At 39.0% G+C, this 22,393-nt stretch overlaps 1 protein-coding gene across 1 annotated transcript; it reads right to left on the reverse strand.

The window, feature by feature from the left end:
* Positions 1-18,343: 18,343 nt before the first annotated feature.
* On the reverse strand, positions 18,344-20,329 carry LOC107820965 (transcription factor FER-LIKE IRON DEFICIENCY-INDUCED TRANSCRIPTION FACTOR-like). The gene is made up of 4 exons (XM_016647333.2): positions 19,759-20,329; positions 19,030-19,227; positions 18,772-18,945; positions 18,344-18,631 (listed from the first exon to the last, which is right to left on the reverse strand). Exons 1-4 carry the CDS (start codon positions 20,263-20,265, stop codon positions 18,527-18,529), a joined length of 984 nt encoding a protein of 327 aa, XP_016502819.2. The 5' UTR covers positions 20,266-20,329; the 3' UTR covers positions 18,344-18,526.
* Between the last annotated feature and the right edge of the window lie 2,064 nt (positions 20,330-22,393).

The following is a 22,393-nucleotide window of genomic DNA, read 5'->3' on the forward strand; positions in this document are numbered from 1 at the left end:
ATACTTTGTGACTTTTGTCCATCCATTTTTGTTTAACCTCAATATTGATCTACAATATACTACTCATGACTTGAAACTTCTTATGTAATACCTTGCCACTAAGGCTTATGTTGCATCGAGGAATATTTGAAGTGATTTTCCTGATCCACTTAAAGGCGATACTGTAATTCAATACCTGTATTTTATAGCATCCCAATGTGACTCACCTTACATGGGTATTTTAATCCTGTACAACTCATGAAATCCTCTTCAAGTCATTACTCCATCGAAGGCCCAAACGCCATCCTTTATCTATCACAATCACACCCTCATTCCACTCTAGATGTTATTAGTCTTAGACTCCTTTGAGTTTATTCAGGCTATACTGAGCTTTCTATAACTTAGAGAAACCATCAGCTCTCTTATTTTCATGAGCTTAATCTCGAGGATTTATCCATTCTCGTCACCTTCTTACTTGCCCTTTGTCATCCTTACTCCTGTCTTCCTAAAACCCTGTCGCTTTACCATACTTTAGCTTGTGACTTACACATATCTAGTTATACTACTCACAGCCTTCTTTCAACTTGCTTGCACCATAGATTTCCTTGTGTTATTTTGGAACATCAAGCGAGACATCACATCGTCTCTAACTCTTCTTTACTCTCTTGACTAGGCCTATCGATACCTAGAAACCATAGGCTAGAAGATATGCCACCAATGACGTCTCTATCATTCTTGGATACTGAATCCCAACACTTCTAGCTTTGTATCCAAAATATGGACTATTCACGATCTTCTGCATTTGAGTATCTCGTACATTGTTCACCTTTATCTTACTTACCTTAAAATCTCGCATCACATCTTCTATCTCTTTCATGACCTCCCTTTCACATAGGTATAATTCATGTCCATAACTTGAAGCTCTATTATAATACTTGCACCTCGGGTGCCTAGACAATCTGGTAGAAGCTTCATACTGACTTCTGATGAGGCTGGTACTCTTCCAACTGACTTTATCATAAACCATTATAAAATATGGCTACTGTACTATCTCTCTTGTACCTCTGATATTAAGAGCAATCCTGCAATGTTCTCAATCACGATTTTTATAATTTCTATGTCCAATAATTAGACTCCTAATTTACTTCGTTGTTGTAACTCTTTAGTTTCCTCTTCCTTCTGATAAGCCTTTATATAGGCTTAAGCTATCTTATGTTCTATGGCTCATGGTATTAGTTATTACTTTAGCCTTTCATGGGCACTATGGAATATCCATGATACAATCTTCTGATAATTCAGTCCTTTGTCTATGCCCTAGGCTCAATTCTTTCTTTTAACTTATATCGAGGTCTTCTACGGCTGTATGAATGTCAACATATATGGTGCATGGATATTACTCTGAAGTCTTAAGTGCATAATCCCTTTTGTAAGCTATTACTTTTCCTGCTCTTTCTGCCCCTTTTTGCGTGCATACTTAGCTTATCTTGGTGCCCATGCATATTGGAATTACATACAACTCATATGATCTTAAATATCACTTCTGATTTTACTCCCCGTTCATTAGCCACAGTAGGTGACATTTTCTTATGGAGTGCATACAATGTTGTTGTGAGACTGTTATTATAAGACCATTTCCTCCTTAGGTCACCCAGCTTAGGTTGAAGCCTTCTTCCTTATTTCCTCAGCTAATTATAGTACTTAGGGAGAACGCTTGACTCTTGTAAAGTTGTGAGCTTATTACGGACCTTTTGATGTCCTTCCTTGCCTATAAGTATCCGTAGTTACTTACCTCCATGCCCTTGTGCTTGTAGGGTTGCTTTTGAACTAATATTTTGACTGCCTTCCCAGTGGCTTTCTCTTTTATTGCAGTAACACTCATATTGTATCTTTAACTACCCCAACTCCTAGCTGAATATTTCTCAAGTATCATGATGTCATATCTACGAGACTGAATTCACCATATTGGGTTTTACTATATTTATATTGCACGATCTGCTAAATCGTCTGTGACCTCCCATTTAGCCATAACTAGGCTCTTCCTAAATCAATTACTGACTACTCGTTGGCCCATTCTCATATCAATATTCTGTGTAATCTTTCTTGGGTTATTTCCTTTGCATTAACTTACGTCTCGCACTGGATCCTTATATATTAATAACATCTCGAGCAAAAACCCTTACTTCATCCCTTTTTCATTTTATCTCATTCTTCCTTTATAATTCCATAATTACTAGAACCAGTTAATTCTGACTTAATACCATCTCACTCCACAATCCCCCCTTTATGGAAGTATTAATATTTAGCACTACAATGATCTACCTATAGATGTTTTACCTTCTCATCATTGGCGTCTTCTCGCATTATCGATGACCCTTACTCTCCTTGTGGTAATCCTTCTGTACCAAGGATAACAAAATTCCTTACTCGCGAGGGTGACACTTAGTCTAACTAGCACACATAGTCCCTTAAGCTTAACTTTGCTCACATTGCTTGCATTAGGGAAGCGTCTTCCTGAATGATTGTTTTCTGAATTTCTCATGAATCTTCTTCTGTTGTCCATTCTATTATCGCCGGAAAGAAATCTGAAACTCTGGTGATGCTGAGTATTATCCAATCACTCAATCCCTAATTCACGTTTAGTTTATCTTGTTCACCAGCCCAAACTGATTTCTATTACTCTCGGGTCTAACATTTCCTTCTGATAGTTGCGTTGGAGTCACGAACTTATTTCTCAAAGTGAGGATATGACTTCATGGCCTATACTCTTTTGTTGTCTCAAGGCCTGTCACTCTCGTCTTTTCCTTCACTTGACTATAGACTCTGTAATACTGTCATCTTTTTGACCTACCATTGCCATCCATGTATCACATCTTACTCTTAATGCTTCATTAGCTCTCTTCTTATTTCCTGCTAATATTTTTGTCTATCACTTTATTCTGAAAACTCGAACAAGATATTTTTTTGCTCTTAGATCCCCTTTGCTCCATCCAGTGGCTCTTCGGATTACTTAACGTTCTCTCTCTACTAGGGACGCAAGCTAAACTAAGATAATATTTATCCTTTCTAGGCTTTTAGCGCCTATCTTCTGAATTTTTTATCACGCTAGTATTCACATCTAATTGTAATATTCTAGAATGCACCATATAAGTGTCTCACAAGGAGATCTTATTAGAACCTTTGTAATATCCTTCGGAAATGCCAACTAACACAAACAACCCATTCACCATTTTGGGTTACTCTAAACCCAGCCTGATCTTGATATCCCGTCCTTTTCTTAAACTACACCTGTTAGCCCCCACTAGGGTATAACTGAGATGGGTGTGGCCAATTATACATACCTTTGTTATTGTTGAAGGTAACCTAAAAGGCTTATATTCCTCTGCCTGAATTGTAAATACTAATAATCTTCATTAACTGGGCGTCCCGTACCCTTCTTCATCTTGCTTCTTTTACTTGTTGAAACTTTTATCTATCTTCTGAATCTCTCATTGCCTTTCACCATAGGGGTGGATAAATATTCCCGCCTTAAGGCTTCTTATGAAAAGGCTTACATGTCTTAGTACACACACGATCTGCTAAAAACATTACATTTATCCATCATAAGCATCATGCAAAATCGAGTTCCTCTGACTAAACTCTTTCACAACCACATGCAATCTCTTACCAACCGTCTTTCTAGATGTAGGCATCATCGTATTATGAATAAGATAGAGTTTAGGAAATTGAGTTCCTACAACTGAGCTCTACCACACGATCTAGAGTAAGAAGAAAGAGTGACAGTCCTAAAAAGACTCTACTAGACACGGCTTTTAGACTCCCTAGGACATAACTGCTTTGATACCACTTTTGTAGACTCCCTAGGACAGAACTCCTCTGATACCACTTTTGTCACGACCCAAACTGATGGGCCGCGACGGGGACCCGGTACCTTACTCAACCGAGTACCAACGTACCGTATCTTTATTATTACATCATCATATACACGTAACATACGGTCCTAATAAGCCAACATGCTAATTTATAAACTCAAAACATAGGCTGACAAGGCCAGACAAGTATTCGTATACATGACATCTGTCTACAAGCCTCTAAGAGTACATAAGTTTCATAAAGGTCGGGACTTAGCCCCGCCATACCAATCAATACATGTCCTAATTATACTAACCACATAAGCAACTCCGGAGCAAATGGAGCGCACCAACATCTTTCGCTGAGCTGATAGCCTACTTGGAGGACTCTCGACCTGTCTATCGGGACCTGCGGGAATGAAACGCAGCATCCCCAGGCAAAAGGGACGTCAGTACAAACAATGTACCAAGTACGTAAGAAATGAAAATCAGTAAATAATAGACATGGGAGAAACATCGAGTGAAAGACTCGACATGTAAGTCTGAATAAATCTGTAAATCATGAAAATACTCATAGTGTCATGCATATGCGTATGAATGTCATGTCGTTCATAGGTACATGTGTTCATAACACCATCAAACCTCTGAGGGCATCCCATCATATCATCTCGGCCACTGTGGGCAAAATCATCAACGTATACTAGCTGATCAGGTGGTGGTGTGTATATAACGCCATAACCTTTTCTCATATTCCATATACATATAATATACACGTATATAACGCTATCTGGTCATGGGTCAATGTACATGTATAAATGCATGAAATGCATAAGAATTACATTCATAAGATTTCTTGGATTGTCATAAAATTAATATACCTTTCGGATAAACTTTATCAAATACGTATTTTTCTGAGACCCATGAATAGAAGTTATAATAATAATTCACATGGGGAATCAATAATATAGACACCCCTAATACTTCTATGAATAGAGTAATTTATAAAAATTGTGTGTTTACTCGCTTCGTTTGTATCATATGGATCATGCCAAAAAGAAAGAAGGGATAGCCTTAACATACCTGAACTGATTTTCTTGACAATCCCTCTAACACATGTCTTTTGCGACAACATGTAATGGTGGATCGAAGTATGAAAAAATATGTATGATATTCTTTGAGAAAGATTACACCGTACTCCCTTAGAATCACAAAATCTCACGCTATATAGTTAAAATGGTCTCTCTACGAAATGTTTTGAAGCAATATGTTTCTATTGCAATCCATAAACTTTGCTGAAGCTTTTTGACGTGAAAATGTTAGAGTTATACAATTCAAGAGCTTTTGGGATTTTGACGTGAAATGATAGAGTTATACAATTCAAGGATTGAAATCATGGAAAAGGTGTAGTATAAAGTGATGATTAGGCACCAACCCCTCTTAATTGTGACATCTTGCAAATTTGAATTCAAGAATAGCTCAAGAATCATGTGTTGCTGCCACGTGGGGAAAGTTTTGGCTTATCCAACATTAGCCACTTAATTCCTTAATTAGTTTGTTAATTATTCATTAATCAATAATTACCCAATTATCCACATAATTAGGAATTATCTCAATTTACTTAAAATACTACTTACTTTTAACACACTTTATACACATTACTATCATGGTCATATGGTACCATGTGTGGCACTAGTCCATGAATATGGGATATTATACTTGGACCGTGTTTTATCCCCAAATTGCCAAACTTTGACGACATTCATTTTCTTCGATTTGCTTACCCTCTCACCTTCACGAATTTACTCATCACTTGTTTGGAATAGCATAATACTTATAATCTTCAAATAATCGTGTCCTTGAACTGATGTCAATTATCTTACGACAAATCCAACGTACAATATTATATGGTGTATCATCGTCGTAATTTAATACTACAGAGCGTAACATCATCGTAATATAATACTGTGAAGCATAACATGTTCCTCATCTAGTGCTAATGGGATTAAGGGGTATCTATCCTTATGCTCCTATCAGAGTCATGAGGCAAGCTAGAAGAAAATAATTTATACCACGAGTTTCCAAAATGGCTCATTACAAAGCAGCTTTCAAAGGGAATGTCATTCCATTCAAGTTCTAGGCACAACACATGTGGCATCAAAAGATTATTGTGGAGAAAGATACCATTGAGCCGGACAGGTATCATGCCGGCCATGTGTACTTCTACACATCATGGACGGTCGATGACATAGCACGAGAGGTCAAGATAGGGGTTGATTTGAGGAATAGGGTCATAGACGATGATATTGAAGCACAAGTCAAATACAGGAGGTTGCGCAAAAGGGTCTTTGAATCTGAGGCCAGGCATTTGGAACAACATAAAGTGGACATGGAAGCAATCAATGAATGGAGGAGAATCGCTACTAAATCAACAGAAAGGTTGGGGTATTTGAAGCAGGGTTTGATGGAACTTGAGGGAAAGATGAGGAAAAGGGTCTCGAATTGTCAGAACGCAGAGGGCAATGAAGGAGGACATCTAGCAAGGGCGTATCTGCTATTGGACATGCGCGACCTGGGGAATCTGATTGACGGGGCTAAGAAATCCAAGCTTGGAGAAGGTCCCTCTAGGACCAAGTAGATTAGGGGTGATGTTTTCTAGATTCGTTTAAGAATTTTATTGTAGTAAGGCAAATGCCACTAGTGACTCTTTATAATTATTGTCGTTTTAGTTGAGATTTTGTCTATTTATGATATTAATGAAATGATGCAGTTATCGGCATTGAGTTTTCTCCAAAGCTATATGTCGCTAGGCCTACCTCGGGCACGATGAGGTCCCCAAATTAGGATGCGAATTCTGCAATACTTGTGTAAATATCATAAATATCCTTTTAATAATCTTTACTGACTTGGTTAACTTTTGTTTCTCTTCTTTTCTTTGTTTATTCCCATCCCCTAAGGTTGGTTTGTACATACTGGCATCATCGGCATATCATACAAGATCTAGAGGTCCTCTACCTCCTCCTCCTCCAAGCGATCCTAAGAACAAAAGAAAGGCTAATATGGATGATCTGACCGGTATCAGGAAAGACAACGCTACACATGCAGAGAATGTTGAAACTTCGGATGGTCGGGGTACTCTGGTACAGAACGACTTGGTTTTGCAATTAGAGCAAAAGATACTGGAGTTACAGGGGGAACTTGAGCAAGTCCGTAACCTAGCAAACCTTTTCCTTACCCTGAATGTTCCCGACATCAACTAACAAAACGCCCAAAACTCAACATCTCCTCAAAACACACAAAACCAGCACCAGCAAAATCCTCCCGCACCATATCAATACGCCACGCCTCCCCAAAATCCTAATCCTCCACCAGCACTAACTCCTCCATAGCATCATCATCATCCGACCAGTACCACAAACTACCACATACCACACTCCTCATAATGCACCACAACCTACTCTTAACCCGCAAAACTCAACCAATGACCACCATTACGCCCAGATTCCCGGAGTCCACCAAAGCAATCTCATATATGTGGAAACCTTACCCCATACCCCACAATAGACCCTATACATACCCGAATCCTCCACGAAGGACCTGCTCATCAAGAACATGGCAGAAGAACTCAAGCAACTTACCGGCAGGGTTCAAAATGTCGAAGGGGACAAAGGCGTTGAGGGTTTGAATTATGAAAATTTATGTATTCAATCGGACGTAGAACTGCCAGAGGGTTACAAACCTCCCAAGTTCGAAATGTTCGACGGAACTGGTGATCCGAAGGTGCACTTGAGAACGTATTGTGACAAACTTGCAGGAGTTGGCAGGGATGAAAGAATCTGCATGAAGTTGTTCATAAGAAACCTCACTGGATACGCCATGTCTTGGTACATCAGTCAAAACCCAAAGAAATGGGTCAATTGGGTAAGCATGGCATCGGATTTCATGGATCGATTCAGGTTTAACACAAAACGCACCAAACATTTTCTACATTCAAAATCTCAAGAAGAAGCCAAAGGAAACTTTCCGCGAGTGTGCTACATGGTGGAGCTCTGAATTTGCAAAAGTGAGGCCAGCGCTGGAAGAAGAACATATGAATAAGTTCTTCGTTAGAGCTGAGGACCCGCAATACTACAAAAGATTGATGGTTATTGAGAACCATAAATTTTCTGATATCATCAAGTTGGGAGAGAGAATAGAAGAAGGGATCAAAAACGGAATGGTGACAAATTTTGAAGCACTCCAAGCCACAAATAAGGCCCTGCGGTCAGGAGGTATCTACAAGAAGAAAGAAGTAGGTGCAGTAATGGTAGCCCAAGGTCTGAAGTCTCCTCTCACATACCAAACACCTCCACCCACATATCAGCCTTCACCTCCCAGATACCGACAACCTGTCACCACTTACCATACCTATAACACCCAACTCGCATACTACCACCCACCACCAGCCCACCAAAACTACCAAGAACCTAGACCAAATTTTGACCGCAGACCGTCCAGACAATACACCCCAATTGCTGAACCTATAGACCAACTGTACGAGAGACTGAAGGTTACCGGTTATATCACTCCCATTCTCATTATCGCCATGGAAAATTCCTCTCAATGGGTCAATCCAAAAAAGACATGTGCCTATCACTCATGCATGAAAGGTCATACGATTGATGAGTGTCGTACTTTGAAGGATAAGATTCAGACATTAATCGACACCAAAGTCATACAGGCAAAGGAGTTTGCGCCCAATGTCCGTAATAATCCTCTCCCGTATCATAGGGGCGGAGGGGTAAACATGATAGAGACCGATGAAGAATGGGACTCAGAGGGGTCAATTGGACTCATTCGAGAATGGGATAATCCTGAAACATCTCCAGTCACTCTCACACCTATCATGGTACAAACTCAGGTACCAATTAAAGTTGAGGTAGTTGTACCAACTCTGTTTGAGGTTAAAGTAACAACACCCTTCACCGTGATGGTAGTACCTACACCGTCTTATAATTCTAATGTTATACCATGGGATTATGTTGTAGAATCAAGAAGGAAAGGAAAGGGGAATGGAAGAAACTGGTGCAACATAAGGTATGACCAGAACTGGTAGGTTTTATACGCCCGAGCATTTGGGGGGACAAGTAAAGAAGCCGCTTCCAGGCAGCCCATCATTGAAATCGGCCCGGATGATCTTTGGAGAAAGGTGAAAGTAAGGGAGTATTCTGTGGTTAATCATTTGAACAAAACCTCTGCTCAGATATTCATTCTATCACTATTGCAAAATTTTGAGGCACACGAGAATGCGTTGTTGAAAGTGTTGAATGAGGCTTATGTACCCAACAACATTACCAGTGGAGAGATGTCCAATGTAATAGGACAAGTGTTGGAAAGCCACAAGATCACTTTTCATGAAGACGAGCTACCACCAGAAGGACTAGGTCACAACAGGGCACTGTATATCACAGTGCAATTTGAGGATAAGTTCATTGCCAGAGTCATGATAGATGGGGGTTCGAGTCTTAACATATGTCCACTAACTACTCTGAAAATATTGGGTAAAAGCCTATACGAGATACGAGCAGGAAGTATGAATGTGAAAGCATTTGATGGGTCTCAAAGGGCCACAATTGGGTAAACCAATCTCAACCTACAGATGGGCCCAACCTGGTTTGATGTTGAGTTTCAAGTGTTGGACATATCTGCTACTTACAACCTATTGTTGGGATGACCTTGGATACATGTCGCTGGGGCCGTATCTTCTACTCTACATCAGGTCATGAAATTCAAGTGGAACTATCAGGAAGTGATCATCCATGGGGACGGAAGTAATCCCATTTACACCAGTCAAATTGTTCTGGTCATCGAGAATAGAAGGAAGTTGGGTGGAGAAACATACCATCGCATCGAGCGCGTCAATGCAATTGAAAAGGACAAATGGTGTAGCAGTAAGATAGAAGGCATATTGGCATGGACAGGGTATGAGCCTAGCAAAGGTCACCGTAAGAATCTCCAGGGGATCACCAAACCAATACAGCTAAAGCGTCACGGCACAACTTTTGGGCTTTGGTATGAATATACCTGGGACTAGTATCAGAATTGGTCGCCACCATGGCGTGGTCCTTATTTCCCTCTAGAGCAACCAGTACAACATTTGAGCCAGTTATTTCATCAAGCTGATAGGATGTGGGAGTCCGAAGAAGATGAAGTTCTAGCCGGTATAAGGAATCTATTTTTGGATGATGAAGACATGGATTGCAGTGCGATAGTTGAGGAGGAGGAGGAGGAGGAAAGCCTCATTATTCAGACCGTGGAGAAGGGAGTTGTTCTCAAGAATTGGACTGTTGCACCATCAAGGGCCCATCGAGTTCCTGGGTAGCTTGGCAATTAGCATCATTTATTTTAAAAGCAATTTTTTATGAGCATTTAAGACATTTTCAGTATTTTGTTTTAAGCATGTTTTGTTTTGAAATAATTGCTCGGGTCATCAAGCCGTACCTGTTTGGCGTTTACAAGATTTATCTAAATGCATTTTTATTTTTATTATTTATTATTATTCTTTATGTTTTTTCTCTACAACATTATTATTACCTATCCCGATGAACTTATGATTGTGACATGAAATGAGACAACGCAACATAAGGACGATGATTCAAAGGATCTGGAAGAGGATATAACGCCCGAGGAAATTGTCAGAGAAGTTTAAAACTTTGAAAACAAGCCTAAGTCCAATTTGGATGAGACTAAAATAGTTAGTCTAGGAGACTCCGAAACAGTTAAGGAAACACGTGTAAGCATTCACCTATCACCACGAGAGAAAGAAGAATACACTCGTTTCCTGAAGGAATATGAGGATACCTTGGCATGGTCCTATGATTATATGAGCGGTTTGAGAACGTCCATAGTGGCTCATAAACTACATACCAACCCAATGTGTCCGCCGGTAAAGCAGAAACTCAGAAAGTTCAAGCGAGATATAAGTTTGAAAATCAAAGAAAAAGTCACTAAGCAGATCAAAGCTAAGGTTCTCAGAGTGGTTGAATAACCAACTTGGTTGTCTAACATCGTCCCAGTTCCACAGAAGGATGGGAAATTTAGAGTATGCGTCGATTATCGGGACCTAAACAAAGCAAGTCCCAAAGATGATTTCCCGTTACCCAACATACACATACTGATCGACAACTGCGCCAAGCATGAACTCCAATCCTTTGTGGATTGCTTCGCGGTATATCATCAAATTTTGATGGATGAAGAGGATGCCGAAAAGACAGCTTTTATCACACCATGGGTTTGTACTGCTATAAAATGATGTTGTTTGGTCTGAAGAATGCTGGGGCCACTTATATGAGGGCCATGACAACTATCTTTCACGACATGATACACAAGGAGATAGAGGTATATGTGGATGACATCATCATCAAATCCAAGAAAAGTACATATCACATAGCAGACTTGAGAAAATTCTTTGATCGGCTTCAGAGGTACAATTTGAAATTGAATCCCGCAAAATGTGCCTTCGGGGTCCCCGCAGGAATATTTGTTAGGATTCATCTTCAGTCGCTGAGGAATTGATCTAGACCCATCAAAGGTCAAGACTATCCAGGATTTGCCATCTCCAAAGAACAAGAAAGACGTGATGAGCTTTTTGGGACGTCTTAATTACATCAGCCGCTTCATAGGACAACTAACCGTGATCTGTGAGCCGATTTGCAAAATTTTAAAGAAGGATGCCACAACCAATTGGACTAAAGACTACCAGAACGCTTTTGACAGAATCAACAAATATTTGTCCACACCGCCAGTCCTGGTCCCGCCAGAACCTGGTAGACCACTGCTACTCTATCTCTCTGTATTAGATGGGGCTTTTGGTTGTGTCTTGGGATAACACAACGAGACATGAAGGAAAGAACAGGCCATATAGTATGAGAAAGAAGTTTACACCCTACGAAGCACGGTATTCTTTGCTGGAACGCAATTGTTATGCTTTGACTTGGATAGCCCAGAAACTGAGGCACTACTTCTATGCCTATACCACATATCTCATATCAAGGATGGATCCTCTGAAGTACATCTTCCAGAAACCCATGCCTATAGGGAAGCTGGCAAAATGGCAGATATTGTTAAGTGAATTCAACATCATCTATGTGACTCAGAAGGCAGTTAAGGGACAAGCATTAGCGAATCATCTTGCGAAAAATCCTGTAGGAGGAGAATACGAACCACTAAAACGTATTTCTCTGATGAAGAAGTATCATTCATAGGAGAAGATATCGCCGAAGCCTACGATGGGTGGAGAATGTTTTTCGATGGAGCTGCAAACTTCAAAGGAGTGGGTATTAGAGCCGTTTTGGGGTCAGAAATAGGTCAATATTATCCGGTATCCGTGAAACTCAAATTTTCGTGCACCAATAATATGGAATAATATGAGGCTTGCATATTGGGGCTCAATTTGGTCGTTGACATGAATATCTAGGAATTACTAGTAATTGGTGATTCAGATCTTCTAGTACATCAGGTGCAGGGGGAATGGACTACAAAGAATACCAAGATATTACCATATCTATATCATGTTCAAGAGATGATGATGAGGTTCACAAAGATAGAGTTTAGACATGTCCTGAGAATCCAGAATGAGTTCGCAGATGTATTGACCACTTTGCCCTCTATGATACAGCATTCGGACAAGAATTTCATCGACCCCACTGCGGTAATGATTCATAATCAGCCATCTTATTGCGCTCATGTTGAAGAAGAAGTAGACGGGAATCCATGGTTCCATGATATCAAGGAGTACTTGGCAAAAGGAGAGTACCCAGAGCATGCAAATCATACTAAAAAATGCACGCTCCGAAGATTGTCCAACCATTTCTTCCAAAGTGGAGGAATTATGCACAGAAGGACTCCAAACTTCTCTAAGAGATACACTCTGGAACTTGCGGACCACACATGAATGATTTCATTTTAGCCAAGAAGATATTGAGGGAAGGTTATTTTTGGATAAATATGGAAACAGACTGCATCAAGTATGTCCAGAAATGTCATCAGTGCCAAATACACGCAGATATGATACGGGTGCTGGCAAATAAACTCAATGCAACGAGTGCACATTGGCCTTTTGACGATTGGGGAATGGACGTCATTGGACCAATCGAGCCTGCCGCTTCAAACGGGCACAGGTTCATTTTAGTGGCCATAGACTACTTCACAAAATGGGTCAAAGCTACATCCTACAAAGCTATAACCAAGAAAGTCATCGCAGATTTTGTCAGAGATTGTATTGTTTGCCGATTCGGGGTTCCAGAATCCATCATCACCGACAATTTTACCCCGTCCCTTTGAATTAACCTAATACTTCCCTAACCCTACCCACTCTTCACCACCCACCGCTTTTGAATGCTCTCAAACCTCCCCCTTCTCTCTGCCCAAACCCTAGTCATCTCCCCCCAAATTTCTTTCCCAATCCCACTGGACATGGGATTATACGGTTACTTTTTGCCATATTCGACTCCCCCTTGGTACTGGACCCTTTCTCTATATCGCTTTCCTAAACATTGCAAGCGGATCTCATCAACTTTGAACCAAAGCTGGTTCAGTTCCTTGACCTTTTCCGTCTATGTTCATTCTTGTTCTTTTATGGTATTGAATCTCTATGTATATCTGTGACTCCTACTCACCCTAAAATTAGGATTTCAGATTCTTAAAAATCGAACCAAATCTGGTTCGGTTCTTTGATTTTAAAAGATATTTCAGTCTATGTTCATCTTATTCTATACAGCATGTGATTTGTACCTTTTATTTATTTTAGATTTCTGCCGATTTGTGTACTTTACCTAAAATTAGGGTTTTGAAATTTTCTCTGTTCCTTACTGATTTTGATTTCTTTCCTTTCTAGTGTTTGACTGATGATTTTCTTTGTTTGGGTGTTTGATTTCTACTCCTATATAAACCCCTCCCCACTCCCCTTTTGAGACGGTCCGGAATCATTAAGAAAAACTACTAAAAAAATAAAAGTTGTGTGCTCTTTGCTCTTTAATAATCTTATTCTGCACTTTGGTTCCTGGCCGGCTGAAAGCCAAGGCCAGAAATTCTGAGTTCTTGTTCTTTTGTTGATATTCATAACACTATGAAATTTTGTTCTTTCTTGTTTTCGCTTAACTAGTAAGTTACCAAACTTTTGTCATTTTATTTCTACTTACCTGTCATTAGCATGTGTTTTCACTTCTGAAGATTGTTGTTCAATATGTTTCTGGGTTGTTCTCGTATGCAATTCTGACTGTCTTACTTCAATTCTAGGCCTTTCTAATCTAAAATGACATTACGCTTGTAGTTTGAGACATGTTTAGGCTTGCTTTAAGTTTGAGACATGTTTAGGCCTTTCTAACATATGTTACTGATAGCCATCTCTTTACTGTTTAAATTTGCTATTTGAACATTCTCCCATACCCCTTTTCTATGGATTAGTTGACTAAGTATGAGTATATAAGTATATAGCACAAGTCTGTTTCTGAATTTGTTGTGATGACATGCAGCCTGTTTTGATCCTGTTTTCACCATGTCTTGACTTCCCTAGTAATTTCCCTTATCCTGTTAAGTTTTGATTGATATGATTCCTTCTTGTGATACTAGCATTCTACATTTAGCATAATCTGAACTCTTTACCATAAGTTTGTGCACATCAATCCTGCAAACTTGTCTTGGTAACATATGTATTATGTGTTGAATTTATTCTTTTGAAACTTTGCTAAAGTCTGTTCTTAAAACCCAAGCATGTTCTATTACTGTTTTTATATGCTCAACTTGAATCTGTTTGTATCCCTCAGTGTTGTCCCCTAACTTCAGTCTATTCCTTTACTACTTGGTCTCTTTGAGTTCTTATTCTTAGCCAGCTGAAAGCCAAGGCTACTTAGGTTCTGTCCTTTGACCTCCCTAGTGTGAGCACTGCTCAGGGTCCAATTGAGACCCTTGTGAACTCTGACACACTAGGATTTGGTCCCTAATCCCTCCTCTGAACTATTCTTGTTAACCACCCTAGTGTGAGCACTGCCCTGGGTTCTTGAAGCCCTTGGGAACTCTGACACACTAGGGCCTTGGTTTTATATGCTCAACTCTATCTTGTGCTCACTGGGTGAATCATTCAACTCCTGGCTGTTGTCTGTCTATGAGTGTGTAACTTGGAGACTGTTGTAAAGGCCAGGCCTGCCCAGGTGTATTTTAGGCCTATTGTATTCTCCCTATATTTATTCTCCTATGTAATTCATGCTATTCATTAGGGGTTTGTAATAAATTATTGTAATAACATTTTGGGGTATTACTAAAATCGGGAAAGGGTATTTATCCTACACTTGCATTGGCATGGGTAGAAATCTTGTCTATAGGTTCATCACTTAGCCCAAATATGTTATTATATTCAAACATGTTCCGTTGTCATCTGTTAGAGATCATGCTTATAGGTATTCTACTTTGCTCAAAATGTGTTACTTTTTAGTTATTATAGAAATCCTGCCTATAAGTATCCTATCTTGCTCAAACGTGTGTTAGAAATATAGCGTATAGTTCCTCTATTTGGTGCAAATGTGTTCTACTTTTACCTGTTAGAAACCATGCCTATAGGGTATTGAATGATTAATATCTTAATGTGCGCATAGGATTCTGTTTACATACTGCTTAATCTACAAATTAGATGTCATACCTATAGGATCTAAATAACCAGTTTTAATTATAGAAATCATGCATATAGGGTCTAAATCAATCTTGATTATTGTCCTGCTCGTTTATTTTAACCATTATTAGAAATCATGCCTATATGACTCGATTAAGTAATTCTGAACATATTCTTGTGATTACCATTGTTAGTTACTGCGCGAATCACCTAGAAATCATGCTTATAGGTTTAATATCTTATGCTTATAATCAGTAGTCAACTATATAGGCTTTAGAAATTTTATTAAAAGAAAGTTTTTTACACATGAAGCTGCCCGCTTATAAAATCCAGAATCACATAGAGATCCTGCCTATAGGGTTTTGCGACCTTAAATTATTAAAATCTGCAACTGTCAATGTTAGTTAGTTTGCGTGCATTTGTTGCCTAAGTGCGGAGGCCAACTTGAGCCCTTTTTTGCCTATACACTAAAGTCCTAAATGTTTTGCTTGTCACCTAGTATTTTCTCTTTTGAGCAACCTAATTTAAAGTTTAGAACCACCATGAAATAGAGGTTCAAATACCTCCTGGACCATAGGCATGGGACGGGTAGTGCACGCATAGAGTACGACTAGAATTGACTAGTGCGCTTTAGGTATACAACTTAAAAATAGTAATCGGGTAGCAGGAGATGATAGTCTATGTCCGCTGAATAATATAAGTAACATCCCATCTTGAGGGAGTTACGAAAGTCAATCATTCTATTTTATTTACCCAATTTTGTCTCTTCTCCTTGCTTAGACTAATTCATATAATTCGAATTCGGTCGAGACCCACCGTTGTGGACCTCGAGGAGTGCCTAACACCTTCTCCTCAAGGCAATTTGAGCCCTTACCCGATCTTTGGTGATGCAACTAGTTAAACTAGAGTTATCTGCAAATAGGTGCCCTAACACACCTTAAATCTGTTAGGTGGTGACTCTCTCTTTTAACACCCCTTCCTTTAAAAGAAGTTATCATGTGTCGAAGCCCGATTTCGCGAGAAAGAAAGGGGCGTGATAAGAAGTCTTTTTAATGTGATAAGGAAAAGATATCCGAAGACTTACGAGTAAAATTCCAAGATTCAGAAATGGCAGATGTTGTTGTTGGGAGAATGTCCTTGGAAGCAATGACAACAAACCATCCCATCCAATCACCTTCATTGTCATGATCAACACTGGTAAGGATGGCGTAGTGGCCATGTTTGTTGAGCTTTAACACACCTCCACAGAAGATCTTTGGAGAATAGAAATTGATCAAGTGTATGAGAGTTAGGATTTTCCCAATCTCTAAGTACAGCTTCCGAAGGCAAGCCACCGTACGCCATACTGATGGGCCTGCTTGAACCAAACAGATTTGGTAACGATGGCAAAAGTATAAAATTATGGGGTCAATTCCTTGGCACAACTCAAAGTGAAAGGGTATCTATAAATATACATGAACCCTGGTTTTGAGAAGGGAGCCATTTCCACCTCATTGGGGCCGAAGATTTCAATGTTATTCCAATCGCATTCTTCTTTCACGACGGGAATACTAGAAAGACGAATGGAAGAAGGATACCTGCGAACATGCCAGTGTTTGTCGCTTTTGGGATTAACAGGTACTTTTTGGACTTGAAGGTCTGACTGGTTGTTAAGTTGAAGGGGTATGATGGAGTTAACAGTAAGAGGTTCGGATTCGACATCAACTTCCTTTCTTTTGTTCTTTTTAGGGCCACCACCGAAGAGAAGGTCGGAGTTTCCGAAGAAAGTGGTGTTAGAATACATGATGGTAAGAAATTGGAGTAAATCGATTTTACTGAGAAAGTTAAATTTTGCAGTAGAGTTTTAAGGAAATTCGGAGAAGAAGAAGAATTTGTAAAAGTGAAGGTAAAAGTGATGAGTAGTAGAGAATTTTATAGACGGCAAAATTCCTGGTCATGATTACCTTGAAAACTGGCAAAAATATTTTCCGAATCACGTGATAACACGTATTCTGGTCATTAAATGCGAGAAGACGTGCTTCCTTTCAAGTGTCAGAAATCATTCAGGAACTTTCCCACCAAGAAAAGGGGTCTTATCTACTTCCCGTTAACACAAAGTTTTGTCACCGAAAAGTAGGGGGCTATCTGCATGGGGTAAAATTGGTTAGCGAGGGTTGGGCGAATGACTAGATGACACCTGAAATTGAAGACATGTAAGATATGAGTCAGTAAATAGTTGGCACTGGATACGAGCATGTAACAGGTGCTGAGTGAGTTCCGAAGGCATTGAAATCGAGAACGAAGGTTTGAAAGTGAAACATCGGTTGGAAAAGACAACATTCAATGAGCGATCGTTACAAGGAATCTCTGTATTAATGATCAACCGTTGTACAGCCATCAATAGGGGTTTATTCTCATTCAATAAGAACTTGATTTGGGGATCTTGTCTCCCTAAATAGAGCTATAAATAGGAAAACTTGTATCCATGGTTGGACATGAAAAATCATCTATACTCAAAGGCTATAATTTGATTTCATATTATAAAATTATTTGCTTTCTTTGTTCCTAACATTGTTCTTATTATTGCTTTCAGAGAGGCTCATCATACAACCATGTTTGTATTTAATTTCTTTTAAGTTATTTTTATAATCTTGATTCTATTCTTATTTATTTTTTATTTTTGGATCAAATTAATTCACGTGTCTTTAAATCACGTTACAAATTCAAGTGTGCCATTTTACGGGTAAATATACTCTTGGTAGATAGACCGGACCCAATATCAATTTTCCCCCAACAATTGATGCTGAAATATGACTTTTGTCCATTTCTTTTTTAATCTTTGAGAACAGTAAACTTACTCCAAAATAAATTGGATGACAAAATCTCACTGCAATGCTAGTAACGGCAATGCGTACGTCTTTATCGTTAACCAATACATTAAACTCGAAAAATTAACTAATGAATATATGATTCATGTAACATTTAATCCTGAATGTAGGTCAGTCACAAGGTATGTGGACGGCAACGCGCCATAGCCATTTTTTCTTTGCTTAACGACATTTAAATAGTGTACAATATTACGTTAGGCCAATGGAGATGTCTCGAAGTCAAACCCTTGATTAAGAAAAGCACTTGCTATCCATAACTTCAAGTTGCTTAAGTTTATGTCCACCTCATATTCTCTTACCTGTTTATCCATTTACACACAAAAAAGAAGAAAAAAAGAAATTACTCATGTCAGTAAGCAAGAGAATGTGTTAGATTTGAGGAAAGGAATAGGGAGTCAACTAATTCGTTTATAGGGGATTAATTACATGTAAAACTTACATTAAGAGTGAACGTCAAAATATAATCATCTGAAGAAGTAGCCAAGTTGGAGCTTTGAACGTAGAATCCAGTGAGAGAGTCAAGAGCTTTGAATAGAGAAGCTGCAACATGTCGCCCTTTATTGCACACTAATCTCACGTAAGATCCTTTTTCTTCTACTTGGAAAACGTCCATCTGTATTAGTTTATCATGTTAATTTGCAATTTGCTTTTTGGTTATAAAAAGCGTTGACAAATATTTGGTTTTAATAACACAGACCTTTGATATTTTCTTGATTGCTGGATAATAGCTCGTGAAATTCATTTTCTTGGCATTTTGAAATGCTCCACCTTTATTATCGTTCATTCCGTTGAGTGATGATTCAAGACCTGCTACTTCTATTTTTAGTTTCTCAGCTTCTGTTTGCAGCCCTTGTACGTATAGTATTGCATCTCCAATTACGGAGGCTTTATCCAGCTGCCGATAAAAACATTCATCACTTAAAAATACGCTTTAACCAAAAAATAAAGAATAGAGTGAGAAACAAGCATTATCATGCACCTATAATGTAAAGATTTTTACATAACCAGTTTCTTAAAATGCTAAATATGAGTAAATTTTATATTTTAAGCATTATTAAAAATACTATAAACGGCTTATTACAACATGTTAAGCTAGATTAACACTCCCTTCAACTTAAAAAGGATGATACTTTTTCGGGATTTAGAGAGTCAAATTTGACCGCAAATTCCGACATACATTCTTAAAGCTTTTTGAAACAAAATTTACATTTTTAAAAACTAATACATAAAAGGTTAATTAATAATTTAAAATATTTATAAGGTATATGAAAAGTCGTGGTAAAAAAATAACTCATTTGAATCTAGAAATTCAAAAAGTATCGTCATTTTTTTTTAGACGGATGGAATAATATAGTAAGGTATTTTCATACCGTTAGTACATAAGATAAGTTCTTTCACCCTATAAAATGCTAATGAAGTTACTAACCTTTGTAATATTAGGAACTAAGGAACGCAAGGCGTAAAGCTTTTCCTTCATTCTTCCTCTCCTTTTTCGCTCAGAAACCAAAGTTCGGTCAGTCCTCGCGCTATTCTTTGTTGGCGTTGCCGGCGACACCGTCCTGGTGGTGGTTGTTGTTGTTGCCGAAGATTCATCAAAATCGTTATCTTCCTCTTCTCCTTCTTCTTCTGCTTCTTTCCTAAGCTTCATTTCTTTAGGAAGGGAAGCATACAACGAAATAGGATCAGACATGTTTGTAGCATTCCAATCAAAGAAATCTGTGGATGCTGGCTCAAATTGGACATTGGCCTCAGAAAAACAACCTGTAATGTGCTCACAATCATTGTTTGGGAAAAACGTAACAATGGGGTCAGCAGTTTCACCCCTAATGAGCTCAATGAACTGATCAAAGTTTTCCTCGTCAATGAAATTAATAAGGCCCACATCATTAACATTTTCCATTGGCATTGTTGAGTATGCATTAGCACTCTCCATTTTCTTTTGTCTATTTAATTTTTCCTCTCTTACTCTTTCAGTAAGATGGATTGATGGTGAGAGGTCTACCGAGGATTTATAGATGGTAGAGAAAATTATTTTAGTTTTATATTTTTATTAGTGTGAACGGAATCGAAGATAGTTTATTTGCAGAAGTTCGAACTATAATTAAAACCCTAAGGTAGTTGGCAAATGGTGGAAATGGTATTTCCATGTACTTCTTGACCTTAGTTTTATTATCCTTAGAACTATTAAATTTAAGCATCAGATGAACCTGCACCAGGTACAGCATTGGTGATGAAAGGGAGGACGTCATGATCTAATTTTAGTGTTATTAAAGATTCTTGCTGAAGCATTATTTGTGCCTACATAAAATAGTAGTCGGATTAGGACATGATTTAATATACTAACTACTCTCACTTTAATTTGCACCATCCACATCAGTATAAACTTTACATACAGTATTTTTTTCACGATAAGGTCAAAAATAGTATGGTTCTCTTCCAAATCGACTTGACATAAAAGGAAGGAAATTGGATATAGAATACAATAGTAGAGGTGAAAAGACGTACATACAATTATTGAGGTCTATAATAATCAGTAAGTTTCTTTTTGACATTACCATTTAACATAATAAGTGTAAGCAAGGGATCCGGGATTACACATGCCGTTTCTCAAATTGATACTATGTCTTTATATCTCAAAATGGTTTACTAATTGCTTATCATCAACTTTTTTTTACGTTTTTTGTAACGATCCGGCCGGTCGTTTTGAGTGTTGTATCCCTGTTCCCCCATTTACTGCTCATTTTATGCTTAATTATTACTATGTGACTTGCCGAGGTAGTTGGTTCGCTTCCGATGATGTTTCCGAATGAGTTGAGACACTTAGTCTCATGGTCGGAAGCTTAAGTTGAAAAGGTTAACCGAATGTTGACTTATGTGTAAATGGCTCGAGAATAGAGTTTTGATGGTTTCGATAACTCTGTCGGATGATTTTGGAGTTAGGAGTATGTCCGGATAGTAATTTGGAGGTTCGTAGATGATTTAGGCTTGAAATGACGAAAGTTGGAAAGTTAGAAGTTTTGGAAATTGAGAAGTTTGACTCAAAGTTGACTTTGTGGTTATCGGGCTCGGATTGTGGTTTCGAGAGTTGGAATACGTCTGTTATGTCATTTATGACTTGTGTGCAAAATTTAAGGTCAATCGGACTTGGTTTGATAGGTTTCGGCATCGAATGTCGAAGTTAGAAGTTCATTAGGCTTGAATCGATGCATGATTTATGATTTTAGCATTGTTTGATGTGATTTGATGCTTCGAGCGAGTTCGTATGATGTTTTAGGACTTGTTGGTATGTTTGGTTGAGGTCCCGGGGACCTCGGGTGGAGTTCGGATGGTTAACGGATCCAAGTTTGGAATTGAAGAATTTCTTAAGTGCACCAGGTCTGGTGCGATCGCACCTGCGCGAAGTTTTGGTCGTAGGTGCGTGGCCGCAGAAGCGAAGGATTGGTCGCCGGTGTGGTTTGGACGAAGCTGGGCAGTGGTCGCAGGTGCGAGGGTTTTTCCGCACCTGTGTGGTCGCAGATGCGGGGATGGCTCGCATAAGCGGGGTTGACTGGGTTGTTGATGGGTCGCAGGTGCGAGGGAAATGATGCATCTGTGATCCCGCAGGTGCGATCAAGGCTCCGCAAATGCGTAGAGTGGAAGGATGGGTTGCCTTCGCAGAAGGGGATCAAGGGTCGCAGAAGCGCTTCGCAAGTGCGGAACTTTGAGCGTCGGTGCGGACCATGTGGACTTAAGTGACTTCCGCAAAAACGGAACTTTCATCGTAAAAGCGATTTCGCTTGTGCGGAGATCTGGCCCGCAGGTGCGAAAGCACTGAGCAGAATGTTAAATTCGAGGGTTTCGTAATTTTTAGCATTTTGGACTTTGCAATCTCGGACTAAGATGATTTTTGAGAGGGACTTCGAAGGGTTTCTTGAGGTAAGTCACTTGTGATCATTTTTGTTTAATAATTTTGTTTCCATGTTGATTTTACCACCTAGTTTGTGTGTTTTAGTGATGGAATTTTGTGAGTTTTGGGCCAGGGATTGGAGGGTTAAATTTGGAGATTTGGGTGACGATTTGGT

This window comes from Nicotiana tabacum, chromosome 17, assembly GCF_000715075.1.
Source record: "Nicotiana tabacum cultivar K326 chromosome 17, ASM71507v2, whole genome shotgun sequence".
Taxonomy (NCBI): domain Eukaryota; kingdom Viridiplantae; phylum Streptophyta; class Magnoliopsida; order Solanales; family Solanaceae; genus Nicotiana; species Nicotiana tabacum.